Below are 23,806 nucleotides of genomic sequence, written 5' to 3' on the forward strand. Positions count from 1 at the left end.
TCTTCATCAGACAGGCCAGAGCGTATGCTGATCACAGACACATTAACACCTGTCCATGAATATCATGCCTATAGTCCCCAGAAATAACCACAAAAAAAAAAAAAAAATTAAGACACTACATTTCACCAGCAATGTTATACCCTAGTAACTTAACATAGATGTTTTGACAAAGCTAACAGGCTCAAAGTAAGCTACAATATAGCTTTCATAGAAGTTTCAGCTTGAACATCCTTTACGTACGTATTTCTTCAGACTATATGTTCCCTTAAGAATTACCTCAATCTATTCAGTTAAACATGTGAAAAAAGTGTTTTCATTTTAACTCAGAACAAATGTAGATGTTTAATTAGATGTTAAATTCTTTACATCTATAATAACTACAGAATATTTTCCCTTGAATTCTAGCAGGCTGTGATCTTGTACTCTGAATATCCAGTTATGACAACAAATGCACCCTAGGTACCATGGTTATGGCTAACCTGTTAATTAAAATGCATGAAAAAAATACAAAAGAACTCAATGCCTTTTGTAAAAGCAGACTATTCTGGAATCTGTTTTAAAGGATGATCTTTTCAATTATCTCTGTGCCTACTAGGATGAACAGCTTCAAATTTCAATAAATTCTTAATGTTCCAAGGAAAAGAAGAGCTACAAGAAACTTTTCCTCTTTAGAGGGTAGTGTGTAACACTTGCCATGATCAGGATTTTCAAAAGAAAGTGCCTTTCCAGTTCTCCTTTATGGCCAGCTATGCATGAGAACCTCTAAGGTATAGAACATGAAAAACTAACTGCATCATGAAGAAAACTAAGTCATAACTGCTTTACAATAAGATAACCTATAAGGTTTCTACTTCCTGGGCAAATCAGAACAGAAATGTAGTATCCACATGAACCAAAGCCAGACAGACCACAAGCTGCAAAAACTTGGCAATATCCCAATATCCTTTTAAAACTAGGATTAAGTATTGCTAGTAGAGAAAGGGTGAAATAAGCTGTCATTGTATTTTGATTATCCCAAATACAATAAATATTTGAGTAATTAATGGAAATTTGTTTCTTTGTGCAACCATTCCTGACATCATCTCAAATTTTCAGAGCAATGTAATTTAATCATCTGGGAAATTACTTGCACTGCCATGTATGGTCTCCCAGAGAAGGCTGCAGTACTGTTTGGTAAGACAAAAGTGAGAAGCTGTAATAGGATTTCTCCCTTCCGCCTGACAGCTAGACTCAAGTTCAAGGTCCATAACTAAGATAAATATACAAGGCTCAGCTGTGCTCACCATGGCTTTAATTTTACATCAGGAAAATTCCACACTCCCTTAAATGGAACTCTTCCTGCTTTGCACTACCTAAAGTAGTAGACCCTAAAGTGCCGGGTCCTGCACCTGGGGCGCAACAACCCCAAGCAGAGCTACAGGCTGGGAGATGAGTGGCTGGAAAGCTGCCTAGCCGAGAAGGACCTGGGAGTATTGGTTGACAGTCGGCTGAATATGAGCCAGCAGTGTGCCCAGGTGGCCAAGAAGGCCAACAGCATCCTGGCCTGTATAAGAAGCAGTGTGGCCAGCAGGTCTAGGGAAGTGATTGTGCCCCTGTACTCGGCTCTGGTGAGGCCGCACCTTGAGTACTGTGTTCAGTTTTGGGCCCCTTGCTACAGGAAGGACATGGAGGTGCTCGAGCGAGTCCAGAGAAGGGTGACCAAGCTGGTGAGGGGTCTGGAGAACAAGTCTTACGAGGAGCGGCTGAGGGAGCTGGGCTTGTTCAGCCTGGAGAAGAGGAGGCTCAGGGGCGACCTTATCGCTCTCTACAGTTACCTTAAAGGAGGCTGTAAAGAGGTGGGGGTTGGTCTGTTCTCCTACGTGCCTGGTGACAGGACGAGGGGGAATGGGCGAAAGTTGCGACAGGGGAGTTTTAGGTTGGATGTTAGGAAGTACTTCTTTACCGAAAGGGTTATTAAGCATTGGAACGGGCTGCCCAGGGAGGTGGTGGAGTCACCATCCCTGGAGGTCTTTAAAAGACGTTTAGATGTAGAGCTTAGCGATATGGTTTAGTGGAGTACTTAGTGTTAGGTCGGAGGTTGGACTCGATGATCTTGAGGTCTCTTCCAACCTAGAAATCTGTGATACTGTGATACTGAAAGTCACTACTAGGACCACACAATAACTGTGGAACTGTACTTTTGTTTACAGCCTTAAAGAAGAATCAGCTTAACAGAATAATCAGAATGTTATTTTAACAATAAATGTTAAATCCAAGAACTACGTCAAGTACAAATAATAATCCCAGAATTGATTTGGTTGACTGACACAATTTACATATGCATAGTTTATTTTCCACATGACACCCTAGCTTCTAAATATGCTCAAATTCTGATTCTTAAAATGATTATATTAATCTCAGTGAAAGGAAAGCTATCTGAACCCTAAGCCATTTTGTCTTTCTACATAATAAAAACATTTTAACCTTTTACTTTGGATCCAAATTTTTAATCAGTGTAATAACTTCCAAGTCCCCTTTAAATCATACATTCCTACTGCACCTTTTTCTTTCTAAATAGCAAATTCAGTTCTTGCAACTGAATAGGAAACATTCCAAAATAAGGAAGGGATTCCAGTGTAAATACAATCATTCAATCAGAGAAATCAAAGCTGAAGGTCCCTATCTGACACCCAGTTCATTTCTTTGCCCTTCAGCAGCATACAGTAGTGAACTTTCTCCAGCATCTCCTTTATAAATATCCAATAGGTACTTTCTCCATTAGTAGCTCCAAGTTTAAATGCATTCAGTTTAGCTTAAAATATTTGTGAAGTCTTCAAAATTGATTATTTACTGTCCTATCTGAACATGTGCACACACATACTAACCAAAGCCTGCAGAAAGTTTCATAAACAAAAGGGAGTGGGGAAAAAATAATAATAAAATAAATAAAATAACAAAAGATTAGAACACACAGTAAAAGGTTAAAATGTAGAGAAGTAAAACAGATACAAAATGTTAATAGCTCTGCTTTTGCAGTGAGACAGTGCATACAAAGGCAAACTATACAGAGACAAAGATGGAAATTCCCTATGTGTATCTGCACCACCACTCAGGATCAGAGGATTAAAATACCGTGACAAGGGCACAGCACAAATATACTACTGGGTGTAGATGCTGACTGAAGACACTGACAACCATTCCCGGTTATGTGTTCCCCATAGCAGGAGAAGAGGAAATCAAGGGCACAGTCGTAATTCTTGCCTCTCCCCTATTTTCCTCACATAAATCCTCCCATTCAAAACAAGCAGCTGGATGCTACCCTCCTAGCTTAGAGGAACTGCAAGACTTCAGAAAAGCTCAGCACCTTTAGCAGCCTGTATGGAAATAGGGACAACGTGGGGGCAAATTTTGCATAAGCAGCAGTAGGGAAGACAGTACAGTCACTTCTCTTGCATAAAAGCCTATAGTTAGAACAAAGACTGGAGGAGAGAAACAAACAAACAAACAACAAAAAAAAAAAACAAAGAACACGTGCATAAACCTTCCACCAAAATTTTACAGACCAAAATAGTATGCCTTATTGCAAGGACATTATGTCAGACCTTAACAGCATGTGACATACAAACAACAAAATCTGAGGAAGGCTGATGTCAGCCACTGATGCAAAACAGACCCTCTATTTCTGTGCACAGGCTGGTCACAGACACAGACTTCATACCTGTGGTGCAAATTTGCAATTGTTTTTGCATTTTTGACCTTCCCACAAAGAGCACTGGAAATCTACACATATAAAGCACCATAGGGACAATTTATAATTTCTTGAGTATTATAATCATAGCAGCAATAGTCATAACTGATTCACCTCGATGCGAGTGGAAAATCAGTCCTTTTAAGTTCCATGGTAAAACAAAAGGGGAAGTTATCTTACATGGAACAGAAGGAATATAAGGCAGGGGTGGTTAAATAGCATTTTTGAGCTACAGTCTCCAGTGTAAGTGACCAGATTCTTCAAATATGGGGAAGTGGGGGAAAAAAAATATCTATGTAGGGTAAGAAATAACCAGACTTCTGAACAGTACTTCTTTCTCCTTCTACTTGAATATGTCAAGTCCTCCTGCTCTCTTGATAAATCCCTCTACCAACAAAGCCACTGATGGATTCATGAAGGATATATAAATGAGTTAATTGGGGAATTTGCAAAAATTGCCAGAGGTGATTCTGCAAAACAGTTACTACTCCTACTCATGAGCACTCTGCCCACCTCCCATAATGAAACTCTTTACTGGAAGAAATAAAAATGATTTAAGTGAATAAATATTTATCAATACCTTGTGTCCTTGAACCAGGCTGCACCCAGCACTGCACAAATTTCTTCCTGAAACTTGACTATTTATCTCAGTCTCAGGGGATAATTAAATATTAAAGAAGGAAAAAAAAAGTCAAAAGGAAAATAAGCTTTAGTGCTCTGGATCTGAGAAGTTTGCTGTTAACACTTAACGTCAAGGTGTTATACACACAAGAAAGTAGGACTGACAACAAGGATAGAGAAAATAAGAGACTGCAGTCCCTAACTTAAAAGCCAGCTCTCGCACTCTCATGAGTTTTTACTTCAGTCTCACCCAGAATGGCTGTTGCTCCTCTTATGACAGTGTAACACCTAGCTGCATTTTTGTGCATTTTCAAATATTTGTTCATCATTTGGTTTGAATTATTAACTCCACTGCCAGCCTTCTTCGTTCATAATTCAACCCCTACTGACAAGACTGAAGAGAGAGAGAGAAAGGAAAAAAAAAATAAAAAAAAAGAAAAGGAAAAAAGGTCAGAGACTTACTAGTGGCTTGGATATTTAGCTGAAATACAGAAGAGCCAGGCTTGAGAAGCAGGTCCTACAGTTCTTTCATTATTTGCAAAGGAAGAGAGCTCTAACAGGAAAAAGTTCCTGGTCAACAAAGATATTTCTCACAATCTAGCTAGGGCTACTCCTTATACATCTTGGTTATTCTCATAAATCCAACTATTACCATGAATAATTTTCTCCCTGTTTACAATATTCAAAGTCTAATCCACGACGCAAAAAAAGAAGACCTCTGAACGTTAGCTGCAGCAATGCTGCTTATTTACCCTTGCATTGGCTTAAATGGGGCCAGATTTCATTCCAAAACTGCAATTCACACTTGCTTTGTTTACATTTAGTAATTGTTACCAGTGCAACTATATTATTCAACAACACCATAGCAAGGTCTTAAAATAGACAGAGCCTTAGACTTATCCTGAAAGCATATTTCCCAACAAGCTTTCTTAAGAAAAGTTGCTCAGCTCCATCTGCTGCTAGATTTAGATTATTTCTAACAGGCTGAGGACTGCACAATAGAAAGGGATTTATCTTCCATTCTTTAAACATCTTATACACGTGCAAAAGGCAATAGTCCAAACTATTCAGATAGCTAGGTAGATAACTATCAAAGTGGAAACCGTACATCTTCCCCACGTATTCATTAACACTTGATTACCACATCTCATTACTGACCTTAGCAGTCGCACTTCCCATCCTGGAAGACCCATCTTCAACTCAGAAGTAATTTGTTGTACTTTTTCCTTGTTTGCTATTATAATTATAAACACAGAAGCCAAAGTGCACTGAAGTTAAACTGTCTTACAAGATTCAATTAACCATTTCAAATAGCTATTAAAAGTCACCAGAGGTGAGGGGGAAGCTAGTCTACTAAATATTAATATGGTAATTCTGACCCTGTAATACTACGAAAATCCACCCACTAATTACATTGCTGGAAGCTATGGATCACTTTAGGGTGAGTATTTTGCACTAGATGAGAACTATATTCTGTTAATACAGGAATGTATTCATTTAAAGAAAGTATTTTAAAATTAATTTAGAAGTTCCAAAATATATAATCATTACTGTTTCTTCCTTTAGTATGCATTGTTTGGACTAGTGAAATATTTCTAGTGAACAGCCAGAAGAGTAAAGAGATATGTAAATGCTATTAAAATATAATTAAATATAAACATTTACAGTTATAACATTCAGTGTTAGACTTTTTGGAAAAAAAAAAAAAAAGTCCTGCAATATAAACAAAACATACACTTATGTACAAAAGATTTTAATCACCTGCCTATGGTGACTTGTGTAACTTAACATATGACTTTTTTGTGTCACTGGAGGAATTGTAATCAACATAAATAAATCAACAAGGCCTTTAAAAAAACTTTACATGTTATTCCTTTTTCACAGGCCTGATTATGATATTTTTACATGTCTGTTTCCTTTTATCTTTATGAAGCAGAAATGGATTTACACTGGAGTAATTCAAAATAGAGCAGAGACTGTGTACCTGGAGGCAGAGCTCTCCATGTACTTGTGTGAGGTTTTGTTCATCTAAGCCCAAAAACAAAGTGCTTTGTCGTACAGTAGTTTAGTGGAAAAATGAAATATTCTGAAACACTTTGGCTGTCAGTCACCTACCTTTAACTGTTTGTTACACTTCTATTCTCCCTGAGCTTGTCATCAGAGGAGACACTGATTTTTCTGGCACACTCTCCCTTTCCTCACGAACAAGGTAAATTGAGGCATCTATTGAGGCACTGAGAGGGTAAATTCAGAAACAAAACAAAATACTTTTTCCTGCTCATATGCTTTTTTTTTTTTTAATGTGATCAATCTAGGATAAATCTATTTTCCCAAAATATGAGTTTTTTTTGTTTGTTTGTTTCTCGTTTTGCTTTTGTTTTTCAAATAACCGCATGGTTTGCAAACACCTTTCCAAAGGTCCTTTGCTGCCCTCATGTGTTTCTCAGGAAAAAACAGCTCAACGTCTCTACGCAGAAAAAGAAAGCTTTTCTGACTGAGACAACAGCTTCTCCTGTTACGAACAATACACAGTCGATGGAAATAAAAACTGAAAAATAACTAAAGTTTGTTGAATTCTGAACAAGCCAACTGATTTACAAGAATGATTATATATTAAAAATAAGAAAATATCTTCAGTTTAAGGTAATCATGCTTTACTCATCCTTTATCACATTTAACTTCTTTCCTGTTCCATTACACCATCCTATGCAAAATAAAATCATGTGACCATTGCAGTAGTAAACCCTCCTGTATTCTTATGACCACTACATCCAAAGCAATGGTTCACAAATCAAGCTTTCTTTTGACATTCCTTGTGAGCCACTGCCCTGCGCTCCTCCCAAGGGTCTCTCCCAAGATGAAGACCCGGACAAAAGGGTCCATCTGGTACTGCAACCCAACAGACACTATTAGTAGATGCCCAAACTCAGTTTTGCACTCAGAATTTGGCTACTGTGGTTCAGGCTCTTGTTAAAACGGTTTCGCCATTCACTTCCCATGTTGCTATCTTTGTCTTATTGAGTTCCTATGCTCATTATGTCAGCACAAATTTATAATACTACAGTATCTCTTATGCCAGTCCTGAGTTTGCAGTGATAAAACATATCAGAGCACTCGGTAACATCTGTTTTGTTAAGATACTCTTTCATACTCTGGATATAAGGCATAAGTAGTGCTTATGCATCAAAGCTTGCAACAGTTCAGCTGAAACTCAACAGCAACTTGATGGGAGGGGGAAGGCAGAGCTGGATCATGATTAGCTACAGGTTTATTCAGCCCTGGACATGAGCTATGTGGTGGGATCATATCAGAGTTTTACTTATACTGCCAGGAGGTTCCTGAACTGCCATGATTGTTTTATCATTAATCGATCTGCCAACGTATGAGTTCCTTAGACTGTTTCAGCTTCTCAGTAATGACAGTATGTTAACTTTTCTCTTTACTACAAGAGTATGCAGAACTCCAGGCTACGGAGAAGAATAACGATTTTTTTTTTATTTTTATCATTAAAAAAAAATACTTGGTCTGTAAGTGTGCAAATAAATACAAGTGCTCCTTTATCAGCAGGGTAAACTGGAAGGAACTGCTGTCCTCTCATGAATGAAGTAGTGGTTTTTGTTCTCACTTCCCCTGACAGATAATAATTCTGTTAATGTAGTCTCATTCCAGGAAAAAAAAAATGCTGTTTAGTTGCTCACTTTAAGCTAGCAAACACAGCATCTAAAGGAGAAGCTATTCAAGACCTGCACTGGTTTTGGTACACGCATAAAAATCTTAGGATGGCAGAATAAGATGGAATAAAGCAAATCAAAATAAAACAAAAATCAAATAGAAAATGTGATCTGAAACCCTTCCTTTGTTATCCCAAATTTATCATTCTTAGTCCTGCTTTGGAAAACCACAGTGATATTCACAAAAGCTTTTCAAGTGCCATTCATATATCATCATTTCTTGATGTCCAAGAAGATACAGCCAACATCAAAATACTTCTACCATTCTAGTCACAGAAAACAGCAAAGTCCATTTTATGAGAGGGAGGAGGAAATTAAAATTATTATGCAACATGGAGGACTCCATAGTGCTTCTGATAAAAGCTATTTAAAATTTAAATTTTAAATTTTCCAGTCACACATGGTGAGGTGGCAGACATCAGTAAAGCACTCATATTGAAGTCACCCAGCATCTCCTCAAACAGGAGTTAAAATTTTAATGAGAAACACTTCAAAATATAAAATAAAATAAAATAAAATAAAATAAAATAAAATAAAATAAAATAAAATCTCAGAAGCCAGCAAACCCAGGTATTTCAGGTATTTGAGCCATGACTGACAGGACAGGGAGTGGTGCAGCTCCATCGCCTCAGAGCCCAGCAGCTGGGCTGTGGGCCCTCCCCAGCCAACCCTGCACCCAGCAGGCACGCTCCACACACTGGAGCTGTTAGTTTGAAACCATTAGTTTTTTGTGTTTTACTTGCCACGACTGTATATACCTACCCATATAGAAATTAAATATCTGGGCCTCTTATGTTTCATACGCTATAATTTCTCTTTCAAATTTGTATTATCAAGTAAAATGCTACATGCTACAAAAAATAGGTATTGGTGCAATGCTTTACAGAGTGAATGCTGACACAAAGTTTAGTGTTATACAGCACAGTTGTGACAGCAAAACTGCAAAACTTCCCACTCCGTAACTTAAACTTTCAGCATTCAGTAAACTCAGAGCAGCAGGTTTTGCTGCTGCTACCCTGGGACAGGGCGTGTGTTTTCATTTTGTTGTAGCAAGATGGTGGGAGAAAAAGTAACAGAGGTAACTGAAAAGTAATACATTAAGTTTAAACACAGAACTACTCTATTTACAAACATTGAATATATAAAGCACTTGACAATGGAAATAAACAAAATAGAATTTTGTTAATTTACACCTGCATAACAAAAAGCTTTAGATGCCAAACACTAACCTGCTTTCTTTAATATCAGCACTTGAATAGTCTCTAAAGAAACAGATGAGCTGCCATGAGCATATGCAGTTAGTTTCTTTCAAGGATTTTCTTCTACTGTAACAGGTGTACTGGATACCAAAGGCTGTGGAGATTGGCTTTGTAGTACATTGTAGCTCTTCACATGCCAATAAAGCCTTCCCATGCTAAAGGCCACGAACTAAGCTGCCTCAAGGAAGTAACTACCCCTCCTTCCTAATAAGAGTCCAGTTTGCATGTATCAACTCATTTTCCTGTCAGGGAAAGCCTTGCATTGGTTTTCAACCTCATACTTAATTGAACGCTCAACGCCTCTTTTCCCCTAGTTTTTGTCCCTGAAGCCTGCAGCTGTTGTTTCACACACCGGCACGGCCTGCCTGCTGCACCGCACAGCTCTCATGCAGCCTCACGGCTCATCTCCCACACTGAAAAACACTGTTTGAAACACGAGTTTTTTTCCAGGAGCTGCCAAGTGCCCGAAACTCGACAAAACCCGAGCCAGTGCAGCAGTGCCAGCCCAGAACCAGCTGAAGCAGTACGCCCGGCCCCTTGGGGGCGGCAACCATCTTATGCCCCGCCCGCTCTGCCCCGCCTCACGGCGGCTGGAGCCCTGTGGGCTTGTAGGGTCCCGCTGCGGGACGAAATGGGGGCTGCGTTTGGGTAGAGGCTTGAAAAAAAAAAAAGTCTTCAGACCCCCATCTTCCCACAAAAATAGCCCGACTGCAAGCCCTGCGGGGAGCAGGGGGTGTTCCCCCTCGGCTCCACCCCGCCATGACATGACCGCCGGGGGCGGGGCGGCGGCGGGGAAGCTGGCAGGGAGCGGTGTTCCGCTGTCCGCCGAGGCCTGGGAGGTCCTCAGCGATGGTGCTCTTGTGCTCCCTGCTGTGGCTGGCTAGTGCCGCTGCCCAAGTGCCTGCTAGCACCTGGCGTGGGGAGGAGGGCGACGGTGGGCCGGGACACCCTCCGTGGGATGGAGGCGGCCGGGAGAGGGAAGCGGTGGCGGCGGCCCTGCGGGTAGGTGTCCCTGCATGCCCCTACCCTCGCGATCCGCGCTTGGTAGCGGCTACCGCTGGAGGAGAAGGAGGAGGAGGAGGAGGAGGAGGAGGAGGAGGAGGAGGAGGAGGAGGAAGAAGAAGAGGAGGGAGCAGTTGTTGCTGTTCTTCCTTCTCCGTTTCGGACACGAGGTGTCAGCCTCCCCCCGGGTGCCCCCCTTGCCCACCGTGCTGGGGTGCCCGCTCTGACAGGGCAGGGAGACTGAGGGCCAGCCTGGTGGCAGCCCCCGCCGGGTTCGGTGACTGTTCGTGCTGGTGGGACTAAAGGTAACCCACAGGCACCTTTGGGCTTGGGGTGTGTTCCTGCCTCCCTTGTGCCATAAACCAGCACGGGCCAACCGATGCCTTCTACTGAAGGGTACGTGATGAAGGCTGGGTTATGTACGCAGAGGAGATGGTGTTAAGTTTTTCATGTTGCATGTTGAGCTTTGTCAGCAGAAGTTGCAGGGGAGTCAGATCATCTTGCTTTCATATTTCAGAAACTTGTTTTTTTTTCAGAGATCTAGTTTCCTGATAAGTTTAGGTTTCTGAAAGTCTTTTGGCCATTGTACAGCCCTTTTGTTTTATACAAACATAAAACAAGGCAGGATTAAATCTAATCTAAAGACAAGAGGTTTTTACGTATCTCTGAACTACAAGGTTAGTTGTGCTGTCAAAGAAGGGCATCAGATGAGTTTGACACAATTTGTTCTCAGCTTATTTGTTTGGCTTGCCTTGAATCACGTTCCTTCCTTCTGTATGCTTTTACAAATGTTTCTTGGTATCTTTCTTGGAGTTGAAATTAGTCATTGCTTTGGTTTGATAGGAATACAGGATGAATCTGGGTTGAATCTGAGGTGAACAGCTGTCTTGTTATCCAAGTTCATGTTTACTGTTTGTAACCTTTTTCTGCTTTTACGGTTTTGTCACTACTGGTAACTTAATAATGTCCACAATACTTTTGTTTTTTCTTTAGGAAAGCGCTAAAAGAGTTAGATTTCTGAATTCATCATCAAATGATAACGCATCTGCTTTCTATGGAATAAACCAGTTTTCTCACCTGTTTCCTGAAGAGTTCAAAGGTACAGTTTTTGGCTGCTGCTAATGTCTTTCCTGTTGTTTTTTTCTTACTCTTTTCCAGAACCTTGTATTTTTCACATTTACAGATTCTTCCAGTGCTGCTAATCAGCTAGTTTACAATGTCTGGTACCAAACTGTAAGTACTTCTGAAGGATACAACAATCCTCATCATGTTTCTCTGGTCTTGCAAGATTGAATAGCTTAGAGCCTGAGTTTGATTTAGCATGCAGACTTGTTCTTCTTTCTTTCTTCTCACAGGGCCTTCAGATCTTTTTCAGTTACAACGGTTTTAAAAGCGAAAAATAGTCAATGTTCTTGAGTAGTCTTAAGTTCCTTTTCCCAATCCTAAGGCAAAATGGGCTACAATCCAAACAGTGCACATCAGTCAAAGGCTGTGCAATTATAGCTATGACTATCAGGAGCAATATGGCAAGCTTCTTTTTTTTTTTTTTTCCTTTTTTACTGAGATTTGTCTGTTACCTAACCTGATTTTTCACTCTACAGTTCAAGTCTGCTGTTAGATACCATACTATTAATTGGAGTGATTTCAAACCTCTTTTTGATTTTAAATAACTAAAGAGCTTTTTTCTTAAGTGAAAAACTTAAAGTTGAGTGTGTTTCAAAATCTTTAAATTTTCATCTATTTTTTCCTTTTTTTTCTGACTAAAATAAAGTAATATTTTCAGTAAGTAAAATATTGTGAACATTCTAACAAAACTTATTTATTATTGATTAGCTTCAGTAAGTCTTCATACTCTGTACTCACATTCCCCACATGGAGTATTTCTCTTCTTTCTAGAAATGTAGGTATACTTAAATTCATTCTGGAGTATAATCAGTATTTTAAAAGACATTAATTTCTCTGTGGACTTGAGAATGAGATATAATCGCACGATTGTAACTACAGCTAAAAGTTACCTTTATGGCTTCTAAAAAAAAAAAGTGTTTTGTTTTTTTTTTTTGAGTTACTAAATTACTAGATTTATAAATGTTTGTATTCTGTGTTTAGCTATTTACTTAAGAAGCATACCTCACAAACTTCCCAGATACATTAAAGTGCCAAAGGGAAAGGAAAAACCTTTGCCAAAGAAGTTTGACTGGAGGGACAAGAAGGTCATTGCAGAAGTGAGAAATCAGCAAACAGTAAGTCCTGGTGTTTTCCTTTCCTGATTCTCAAGCACTGCTCAGAGGCAGTTCCAGCAAGTTCCAGCAAGTACATGTACAGCAAGCGCAATGAAGGAAAGGAAAGGATAAGCACTACCTCAAGACTCTTGGAGCACTGACACAAGTATGGCTAGTTGGGCATATACAGAGTAGGATTAGACTTAAAAGCATAAGATGTAAAAGTTGTTGTGTATTTAGGAATTGTGCAATTGTGAATTTTATGTAATATGTTTTTGGATCTAGTTAACTAAGTCTGCAAATATTTTGCACTCTAAGTATCTTGTATTTTTCTGGAGAGACTGAGGTAGATTCAGTACTTGACCTCTTGTCCCCTGTACACCTGGGTACAGATCCCTTGCTTGGAGTGCCCATGACTGGTCAAGACCAATATCTTTACCATGAAATACCTCAGGAGATGTACACATGACAGGAAAATAATGGAACCCAACTGATTACAGTTTATCCCAAATTGACTATAGGACTGGTAACTTGTTAGTAGGGTAAGAAACAACTCAGCTTTTAAATCCCCAATATATTTCCTGCCTGTGCTTCACCTAGACCATGCCTAGGAATAACCTGTACTCTCTATTTGAAACATCACAATTTAAGGAGCTGAGAACTATAATATAGATTCTGTTACGAGCTAAGATTTTTTCTCTTGCATTGAATTTGAATTTACTGTCTCTTAAGCTGTAATCTAATATAGTTTTGGAAAAATCTGTAGTCTAAAGAAAGCCATTGACTGTCTCCTTAAGTGCCTCCCTTTCAAAAACTTACTAAGATGATTAAAAAATAATTTCTTCCTGAGCCTTGGTCTCTAAGGAAATACATATCTCACAGTAAAAAGCATCTTCAGACCTATTTTAAAGGGCTGTTTTTTATCATAGCAAAAATGAGTCAGGAAGGAATCCTTAAAATAAGATACTGATAATGCATTTATATTTTTCACAGTGTACTACAGGAGGGGAAAAAAAAATAAAAAATTTAAGGCAGTAGGAAAGAAATTTAACAAGACTTTAAAAATATTGATTTAAGATGATGTAGGAAATGAAGAGCCTTGGAAAACCCTTTTAACTTTTTTTTTCTCCATATCAGACTTGAAAAACAAAGCTGACTTTTTAATTTTTTTCTCCCATTTTCCTTCTCTTTGTACCAGTGTGGAGGCTGCTGGGCCTTCAGTGTTGTGGGTGGTATAGAGTCTGCCTATGCAATTAAAGGAAATAACCTGGAAGAACTCAGTGTACAGCAGGTTATTGATTGTTCATACAATAACTACGGTTGCAGCGGGGGATCCACTATAAGTGCTCTGAACTGGCTGAATCAGGTTTGAAACTTTTCATACATCTTGAACCCTTCCTTAGTTTTCATATTGGCTTTTTTTTTTTTTTTTTACTGGGGAAAAATGATGGGGAAGGGTGAGTGTATGCTTTACGCACACGCATATATAAAATACATATACTTTTATATAAAAAAAAGGATGAGCTATGTGTATGTATACGTGTGTATGCATATACACATGTATGTATTTGTATGTATACATGTATGTATTTAGTCTGGAATTAAGCATTGCTTCAAGCAGAATTGAAATTTGAATTTTAGCATCTATATATGTTGCTTGTGAATATAATAATTCAACCTACAGGTCTGAGAATAATGTTCTTCGAGAGGTGCAGTATTGCCACTGAACTCAATTGAAATAACAGACGTACAGTACCAGTGTAGAAGGAGCCATTTATTCAAGTGTCATTATGTGGATCTGAGTGTCTGATTTAGGCACCAACATCTGGGGAAAAGGAGGGATGTGGAGATTTTCTGTTTTCAAATTTCTGTGGTTTTGTTGCAAACACTGTAAAATCATGCAGAAGTTTGGGGATCTCAGAATAAAATTGACCTCATTTATCTTTGTATCACTTGCAACCTGAAACAATCAAAATGCAGCCATAATTTCAAAAATTAATTCTACTTTACCTATAGCTGGTACATTCCATTCTAAAAATGCAAAACGTGTTTATAATATGTGTAAGCAGAAACGTTTTAATATATTTTGAAATAAAAAGTACTCTCTAGGAAGACAGTTTGAGTTACAAGAATATAAAAAGAATCCCTCAGTTTTTTATTTTATTTTTTTTTAAAAGGCTGATTCTCCTTTTTAAGGAACTCTATAATTCTACCCATAAAGATTCATATAATCCCTACTAGTAGTAGTCTAGATGACTTGTTTATGTTTGCATTTCGAGAAAGATAGAGGATATTCACCTGGATTCCTCCAAAGCAAAATTACCTCTTGGCTGACAGCAGAGGGCCTACAAGTGAATTAGACTGGAGAAGACACTATCTCAAAATACCGTATTGCAGAAGACAAGTACAAAAGGTTGATACAATAGCTTTGCAGCTGGACTTTGAACGATGGCATCCGTAATGCAGTTATATAGTGGCATAAATATTTGAAGTCAATGGCAGAATTGGACTTAATTTCAGATTTTTTGTATAACTGTACATGGGATATTTGTGGTTCGTGAACTGTTCCAAAGAAAGGATAATTTTGTGTGTGGATGTCATTTGGAGAGAATGAAGGAACAGCTGAATCCCTTCTGGAACTGTCTCTGCAAACAGAGAAACTACAGATAGTAAATATTTTATCTCCCAACATCATATTCTTATTTGTAATGTCACTAAGAACATACTGTATTTTGAGTCAGTTCTGTGGTTGGTTTCAATGCCTGGTGTGATCTGCATAGAGCTGAACTCAAACACATTAAATTCTCATTCATTTCTCTTCTTGCAGACAAAAGTAAAACTTGTGAGAGATTCAGAATACACTTTTAAAGCTCAGACAGGACTGTGCCATTATTTTGGTCACTCAGATTTTGGAGTTTCAATAACAGGATTTGCTGCATATAACTTCAGGTAACTGCTAGCTTTTTTTTTTTTATTATTTGCTAGTTTCTTTATTGGGATACTTAATTTGATTTTGATTAATGTGGTATTGTGCAAGTTGTTACTAGCACTGGACTTTTCAGATGAGATTAAAACAGAGGTACTAGTCTCTTTGCAATAAACTATCAACAGTCATAAATGTTCTTCTCTGCGGAACTGTAACCCTAGAATCCAGGCCATTGTTAGTTTTAAGATGTTTATATTCTTTCTAATTAAAGTTTTGAAATTTCAGCTGATGATTTTGAAAACATGGAAAAACTGCTTGAACCCGGTTGCATAAAAACATCTAAATCATAAAAACATAGAATCATTTAGTTTGAAAAAGACCTTCAAGATTGTCAAGTGCAGCTATCCACCTAACACTACATGTCCACAGCTAAACCAGTGCCACATACACACACCTCTTAAATAGCTCCGGGGACGGCATAAGCAGTTTATTTTCCCCTCCCCCCATGTTTTCTCCACTAGTATTTCCAATTTTGTGAGTTGGGTCACTTAAAAAAAAATACAGGAGGCAATTTAATAAGTAATTTTAATGGCACAGTTTGAAAACCTCTTGCTGTTTTGTAGTTCTACTGCTAGGTCTTTCCACCAAGAGTGGTAAGGGTCGGAGGTGGAACAGCAGCTGCGCTGTCCGACCAAGGCTCTATTCAGCCTAGCATCTTATTTCCAGGAGTAGACAAAAGTACTTAAGAACCAGACAGAAATGAACAGGGCGCGAGTAGCTACCATACTTTCTCAAAGCATCAGTGGCTCTAAGGCTCTCTGAGCCAGCCTCGTCTTTCTTCCATAACCCTCCGTGTATTTTCCAAACTTTTCCAGATGCCTCTTGGTTCTATATAAACTTGTAGCGCACACAGCATCTGATGGCAAAGAGGTTAGGTGTCACAACCTAAACAAGCACAGGAGGAAAAACTATTTCTGTTAGTTCTGAACCTGTCTCTTAGTTTCATTTCATTCCCCTACTGCTGCTTCTGGGGGGCGGGGGGGAGGGGGGAGTGTGGAGGATAAGTAATGGTTATTCTTTGTCTACCCTTTATCTGTGTACAAGCTTCCCAAGGAAATCCCCACTCTTCACAAATACCTGCAATTTATAGCTGTTAACCATCCTCAGCATCTATGGCAGTGTGTTGAAAACTGATCCCTGCTAATGACTGGTATCTGTTCCTTCTGTCTGCTAGGTTTCATGTAGGTGATTAAAATCAGAGAAGATACAAACGAGACAGTACTGATTTGGTTGGTTGGTAGATTTATTTATTAATATATTTTGAGGCAAATTCCTCTTATTTAGTCAGATGTGGGGGCTCATTGCAGAGTTTTCTGTGGATTGTTTCGTTTCTTCCCCACATTTTGGAACATTCTAATCTCTTTCTACAGACAAGACAGGAATGAGTGAGTGAGTATGTTTGTGTATGTGTTTAAGGATGTTTTTGAAACTCACACATTTGAAGTCGTTTGCTTTTTGTCATTGTTCATTCAGGTTCAGTAATTGTATATCATCTCTATTAAGATCGTCTCTATTTGGATAATGGTGATTTTGCCCAGGGGTGGAAGATGCCTTTGTGCGTTTTTACACCTACATAAGAGGGACTTTGATTCTGTCTTAAAATAGTGATAACAGTAGTTTTGTTTTAATTATTACCACTGTTGTACTTTCATATGTATAAGCAGACCTTCAAAACTGTCCTTTCTTTTGAAGGCAGGGGAATATATAAGGTCAGACTTGCATCATGCTGAAGTGAACAAAGCTTAATAAAAACTCCTGTATTCTTAAGGAAAATGCACCCCAAGGAGATCTTTAAATGGAGAATTTTGTGGACTAATTGCGTGCCAAAATAACAAAATTGAAAGCTTTGACTTTCCATGTAGTCAGTTGGAGGAGATGAAACCTGCTTTTCTGTGAAGGCACTCACATTTGTTGTTGGAGTCTTGATGGTAGGAGTACTTATTCAGAGACTCTGTAAACAGTTAATGTTTAAACCTTTCCCCTTAATATGGAGGCATGCACTAGGTTTGTTTCAGGATTTAGGTAAGGGTTTAGCAATAAACATGAGTTATTTTCTTAAATGTATCTTACTTTTGAGTGTGGCTGGATGGGGCAAGTACTACAGCAACTAATAATTTGTAGGCACTGATCATGTTCAAGTTAGAAAGCTTAAGTCAGTGTCTTTAAATTAGGTCTTTTAAATTGGCTATCTTTAAATTGGAACCGTGAGTCAGTAACAGTATGATCCTATGACTTTAATCAGAATTTGTTGAAAAACTTAGGAAGTATTCAGTTAGTTCAGTATTTATCTGCTTACATACCCACATCCTCCTCCAGTCTGTGACTTAGCAAACAGTATTGTCAACTGAATTTTGTAAATGCAACTGATAGCTTTTTAGGCTTTTGTACTGAGAAACATTGTTTCTAATTTTTATCAGTACAATACAGCTGCATACTGAACTTCAAGACAAGAAATATAATTTATCCAGGAAGCGAATTACTGCCGGATATAAGGAACTAAAACCAATTATAGCTTTGCCACTCTGTGTATGCCAAATTTAGATATTACAGATGCCATGCAATGATAAATATTTCCTCCTACAATACATTACATAAGTAAAATTATATGCAGATGCTAATGGCAAATATCTGTTACTGGTAATGTCCTGTGTTTTGATGTGTTTGAGATACATCATACATAACAATGCAATAAAATATGGAAGAGGTACTTCTGTATGTTTGAAAATTAACAGGCAATAACAATGTAGACTAATGGTTTGTCCAAAGCTGATTTTTAATTGAGAGGAGCAGTGCATAAAAGGTATGTGGTGTTTAGTGTTGCCCACCAATTTGACCCAGAGTTTTTTAATAGCATATCTTTTGATCAGCACCTTTTCCATAGTCTGTGTGCCCTACTTTTATGTTACTGCATTGTAAATAAAATTCATATTTATTGATGTATGTTATGTAATGTGTAGCACTCACAGGGAAAAGTGTAATTATTTGATTATTAGATCATACTTAAGTCGACTACTACCTCTCAAATTGCATTATTATGCTAACTTTAACTGCGTTATCACTCACTTCTTTTGCAGTGGCCAAGAAGAGGAAATGATGAGGATGCTTGTTAACTGGGGTCCTTTGGTAGTAACAGTAGATGCAGTTAGCTGGCAGGATTATCTTGGTGGGATCATACAGTATCACTGCTCTAGTGGACGAGCAAATCATGCTGTACTTATCACGGGTTTTGACAGAACAGGTATGTTTCCATCAACTGAGTTTTTAGGTTTTTGCATTCTCTTACTTGCAACTTGGCCCCCTGTAGTGCAAGTGATTACAATGCATAATGCTTCAACTGGTTGTGCTTTTGAGAACTGTTTGATTTGGTGTCACCTCAGTTCTGGAAGTGAGGTCTGATCCCAGGAAAGAACCTCTTCTTTTCCTTTGGTTCTGTGGGACTTCATGTCCTTGTAAAGACAAGAACATGAGCATCTATGTCTTTACCCTAGCAGAGGATATATCCAGTCTGTTCAACGCTGGTGTATTAGCTGCCTTCTCTGTGAACAACAGTAGGTTTGTCTGTACTGTCATCCAATCAGCATCCTATGAGACACTAAAATGCTAATCAAAGAGTGTTATATTATTATTTTTTTATGCTTCCCAAATCTCATGTTGCCTTTTCTTTATGAAAATATCTTTTGCAGGTAGCATCCCTTACTGGATTGTACAGAACTCCTGGGGACGTACATGGGGAATAGACGGTTATGTTCGTGTTAAGATAGGCAGCAATGTCTGTGGTAAGTCTGATGAAAAATAATGCAAGTGGTAAAGGCCATATATGTAAGAAAAGTGATATATTGGGATCCTCACAGAGGAAATACAAATCATTGGTATGCTTTAAAAAAGGGTAGATGAGTTCAGGTAGAAAAATAGTCACTGCTAGTTAACCAAACCATATAACATAATGTCCATAACTAACGCGTATGATTGAAAGGGAAGAGGATATCAAGGTTTAGATTGATTTTCAGCACCCAAATATCACTAATGCTGAATCCTCAAAAAAGAGTGAAATTTTGAACATGAAAGCAGAGGAGGGAGGAGGGTAGAGCTCAACTATAAATAGCATCAGGCAATGAAGAAATAAGAGTTGCAGCGTTTTTTTGTTTGTTTTTTTTTCTGTCCCCACCCCAACAATTTACCTATTGTCAACATATGGAAGAGAGGGGACGTAACATGAGTATCAATTCTGGTAACTTATTTCTGGTAAGTCTCTGTTTCTAAGACTTACTCATTCTTTCTTTTTTTTTTCATTTCACTTGCAGGTATAGCAGATACAGTTTCATCAGTATTTGTTTGACACTGGCCAAAGACCACGACTGTTATTTGCATAATCATTTGACATACACTGTATGTGAAGACTTTACTCCAAAGCAACCTTTTCTAAAGTAAGAAACAACTGTATGAGGAAGCCCTGATTTTAGGCTTTACAGGAATTGGTTTGGCTGGAGTTTTTAAAAGTGTTTTTATTTGGAATGTGTATTGTGTATCAAACCTCTCATGGAATAAGAAGACTTAAAATCAACCACAGAGTGTGCAGAAAGAGGTTAAAAAAATGGATTGGACTGTGAATGTGAAACCCTATCAAGGTGCTGTATACTAAAGAATACACTCCATAAAAATCTTGCTAGGAAAAAATTGATGACAAATAAGGAACCTGAATCCACTAATCAACAGTGTGATGGAGTATAATCCATGAACATAGAACATGAGATGAACTATGATTATGTCTGGTTTTATTGGGTGGGGAAAGGGGAGGTTGGAAGAAAACATTCTCTCTGTTATGCTTTTATACCCATCTTGTCTTTTGTAGCGCCTCAGACGTTTTGTCTTCCTCCTTTTTGTGAAATTCTACATTTTCTCTAAAGCTAGAAGAATAGAGGAGGGGAATGGGTAGTTAAAGTTGTCTCCTTAGCACCCAGGGTCAGTGTAGTGCTGCAGTCCTTCCATTTCAGTCTGACACCTTTCTTGTATAGATACAAATTCAGAGCTCTTTAGAGTAGGGAGTGTTTTAGAAAGTGCCTGGAATGTCACAGTCTTCTGAATTAATTTGTTAGATGGATAGAAAAGCAAGCAGAAACTATATTTAGACAAACCCAAGACACGTCTAGTGGCTTAACATCCCATGCCTTGACAGGACATAAGTGTTTGCAAATCAACTAATTCTGCCTTTTGATAGCTGTGTCAGTTCCACAAATCTTCTCTACTTCATAACTAACAGCGAAACCAGTGGCAAAGCATAAATGCAAAAAAATTGTCTATTATAGAAAAAATGATGGCAGTAGAGTGCTGTTGATATATTTGCCACCTTTTAGAAATCAGCAATTACAGAATACTCCAAGTAGGGTAGATGCTGAATTACCCTACAAAATTATTGAACTTTATTGAACTCACAGGAGACTTGCTGGGAACCAAAGAGTGGTTCTAGATTTGCTGACCTGTATAACTGCAGTTGGAGAAAAATGTAACTAGAATTGACAACTAAACATGCACTTTCAAAGTGTTCTGTCATCTGGAACTCTTTACCTGTATCACTGATGAAGTGCTACTAGGAAAAGTATTGAAGCAATTCTGTAATTTTTGCACTCATAGTACCATGTTAATAGGTCTCTGTAGTATAATCCTTTTGTAACAGATGCCATGAATGTTCATAATTGTCTGTGTAAATATTGTCGTTTTAGTACTTCTACTTCGAAGGACTTCTAATATTTTCAGTGGAAAAAAAAAAAGACCAAGTACTGTGTTTCACTACTTCAGGTTCTGCTACTTACCAAGTTTTACTGTCTGAAAACTTCATATTAACCAAAAGGAGAAGTCTTCTGTAGTATTGCCTTAGCAGATTACAAACAACAAATAGCACATTTCCCTAACCGGAACAAAACCAGCTAAAGTTCTAAATTGACATTAATAAGAGTAATGTTGTTATAGTAGTATCAAACACAGAAGTTTCATCTGTGCTTTTGAAGCCGTACAGCCAAGCCTAAGTACCTAAAAAGCATTATTAGACCAAACAACAGAAATTAAGGCCTGCGGTGTATGTGTATTTCCAGGGAAAGCATTTATGCAGATGAGAGTCCAGTCATGAGTTGACGACCCAGCTCTATCAATACCTTATGGCCAAAGTCACTTCACTTTTATGATATAACAATTTTATCCTTATTTTAATGATATTTTAAATAAAAAAAAAAACACTTTAAATTTCTGCTATACTGTTGTTTGAACACTGTGCTTGCTTTAGAAGAAGACTTAACAAAAGAAGAGCTTTAATACTGCTTTATTTAAAGTGCAAAGTACTTACTTATATCTACTATTCTTAATGCTAAGTATTTCTGCTGAAGGGATTTACATTCATGTGTAATACAATTCAGGAGGTTTGGGTTTCCACAGATTGAAGACTTAATATTTTTTCAAAGTGGAGCTTTTGAAAATCTTAACCCAAAATTACTTTTGAAATTCCACTACTGCTCAGAAATTAATTTTCTTTTGAAGCTGATGAGAATAATTATATCTTTGACTCGAAGAATTACATTACTAAAAGCCATTAGGCAAACTAACACACAACAATATGTACAAATAAGACATGATTGTGATAATTCATTATAATTTGCTCTCTTTCCATAAGTGTGGGCTTTATTTTCAACAATTTTCAACACTTCTGCTAAGTTAAACTGGCCACTGATTTGAATTGGGTTATCATTTTAGCTTTAATATAGCATAATTCAATACAGATTATTTTTTCTACAAATGGTTAAATTTCTTCCATTAGTCGATCATACTATTCACATAATTGTCATACATAAATAAATATTTACACACCCATGCTGCATGAGAACAGTTGCTATACTTGAGGGATAGCACCCATCAAGATGGAAGTTCTGAAGTTCTTTACAGCAATCAGTCTAGAAAGGTGGTAGTTCAATCAGAGTCGTCGCTGCTAAAGTAGGAGCTGTCACAGTATTCTGCTGTATAAAGGAATTTATGAATAGTTGGATTCATTTTTGGTATCCAGGGTCTTGGCACTAGAAATGTTGAAAGATTGAACAAATCCACGAACACCTTGTATCTGTCACTGAAAAAGATAATTGGAACAATTAATTTTGCTGTGTTGGCATAGGAGTAATTTCCAAAACCTCAGGAATTGTTCCCTCTCATTTATTGAAGATTTCTGCACTAACCATCCTTCTCCTTAATATTTCAGAATAAAAGTCCCATACTAACTGTTTCTAGGGCATAGCAGATTAAATTATATTTAAAGGGAAGTAGCCACATCCTTCTCCTAAAATTGCAGACTACAGGGGCTCTAACCTCCAGACCTCCGCTCTTGTAGTAGGTATGAAGGGGAATGTATCTGGGAAGAATGTTAATCTGAAATTAAGAAAAAGTGAGAAGGATTGCTGAAAAGATAATGAACCTTGAATTTTAAGCCATCTTCACTGAATTCAATATAACCTGCCTGCTTTCTTTCCCCCGCTGTATTATAATGTTTTAGATAGGAATCATTGCCTGCAGCTATAGATGCCAGTCACTGGCTGCGTACTGTCTCTTTGAAAACAATCCTAAAAGAAGGTCCTCTTAGAAAATATTTCAAGTGTTCTTTTGCTTTTTGACATAATGTGGTTTGGGACATAGTGAGGACGCAGTTGAGCCTAAAAAGTTCAAACCAAACTAGCTGAATTCTCAAATTTTGTGTAAGTAAGTCTCTCTCTGCTCATTCAGAGAATTCTGCACTCAGGCCCAAACCATCCATTAAAAGACGAATTTTAAATTTTCTCTCTGCTTTATCCAACAGAAGGAAACAGGTTTCTGATTTTTTGCCTGCGCAGCTAGAGGGTATCAATAAATATCAGCTTTCAAAATATACTCAACACTAAATTTCAGTACCTTAGGTTATATACTTAGAGTCATTCTAAGGATTAAAGCAACTGTCATTAGCTGCACAGCAGACGGGACTCATTTCCAGCCTGTATCACCTAATTAACTTGGGCTGGATAGCACACAAGCTAAACGATGCAGAATTAATATTATTTCTATTACGGTAATGCCTAGATCCCTTGCTTGAGACTTATAAATGGCATTTTGCATGAGTGATCAAAGCCCTTTGCCCCAAAAGGTTTTGAATTTACGTATGTCAACCTGATAAGTAAATGTACAACGGGCAGAAAGAGGAGGAAATGACAGAGTCCCAAAAGAGAAACAACAGCCCCCTAACCTCCAGTGAGCTGTCT

At 38.0% G+C, this 23,806-nt stretch overlaps 3 protein-coding genes across 14 annotated transcripts in view; 1 reads left to right on the plus strand and 2 right to left on the minus strand.

Annotated features, from left to right (window-relative positions):
* LOC310898849 (uncharacterized protein) overlaps positions 1-9,858 on the minus strand; it is a 283,775-nt gene extending 273,917 nt beyond the window's left edge. For 7 of the 8 annotated variants that reach the window (XR_014583776.1, XR_014583787.1, XR_014583790.1 and 4 more), the window contains exon 1: positions 9,309-9,858. The gene's annotated coding sequence lies outside the window, so the exon portion shown is untranslated. The remainder of the gene's footprint in view (positions 1-9,308) is intronic. The other variant, XM_083834420.1, reaches the window with a different exon arrangement.
* A 187-nt stretch (positions 9,859-10,045) lies between these two features.
* Positions 10,046-21,779, plus strand: CTSO (cathepsin O). Its single transcript, XM_083834419.1, has 8 exons — positions 10,046-10,340; positions 11,334-11,439; positions 12,447-12,580; positions 13,758-13,925; positions 15,387-15,508; positions 18,620-18,783; positions 19,229-19,321; positions 19,847-21,779. The coding sequence occupies exons 1-8, from the start codon at positions 10,188-10,190 to the stop codon at positions 19,879-19,881; spliced, it is 975 nt and encodes a 324-aa protein (XP_083690545.1). The 5' UTR covers positions 10,046-10,187; the 3' UTR covers positions 19,882-21,779.
* Positions 21,780-21,839: 60 nt separating this feature from the next.
* The window catches only part of TDO2 (tryptophan 2,3-dioxygenase), a 44,243-nt gene continuing 42,276 nt past the window's right edge, over positions 21,840-23,806 (minus strand). For all 5 annotated transcript variants that reach the window (XM_083834415.1, XM_083834416.1, XM_083834417.1 and 2 more), the window contains one exon: positions 21,840-22,650. In XM_083834415.1, coding sequence (XP_083690541.1) covers positions 22,497-22,650 — 154 coding nt within the window. In that variant the 3' untranslated portion in view covers positions 21,840-22,496. The remainder of the gene's footprint in view (positions 22,651-23,806) is intronic.

The sequence above is a fragment of the Anser anser genome (assembly GCF_964211835.1).
Source record: "Anser anser genome assembly, chromosome: 4".
NCBI lineage: Eukaryota > Metazoa > Chordata > Aves > Anseriformes > Anatidae > Anser > Anser anser.

Bases quoted from the DNA above. Each gene is read 5' to 3' on its own strand.
- CTSO (XM_083834419.1), top strand. From the start codon at position 10,188: ATGGTGCTCTTGTGCTCCCTGCTGTGGCTGGCTAGTGCCGCTGCCCAA. The intron at 12,581-13,757 runs GTAAGTCCTGGT...TCTTTGTACCAG, and splicing joins AAGTGAGAAATCAGCAAACA to TGTGGAGGCTGCTGGGCCTT. The intron at 15,509-18,619 runs GTAACTGCTAGC...CTTCTTTTGCAG, and splicing joins TTTGCTGCATATAACTTCAG to TGGCCAAGAAGAGGAAATGA.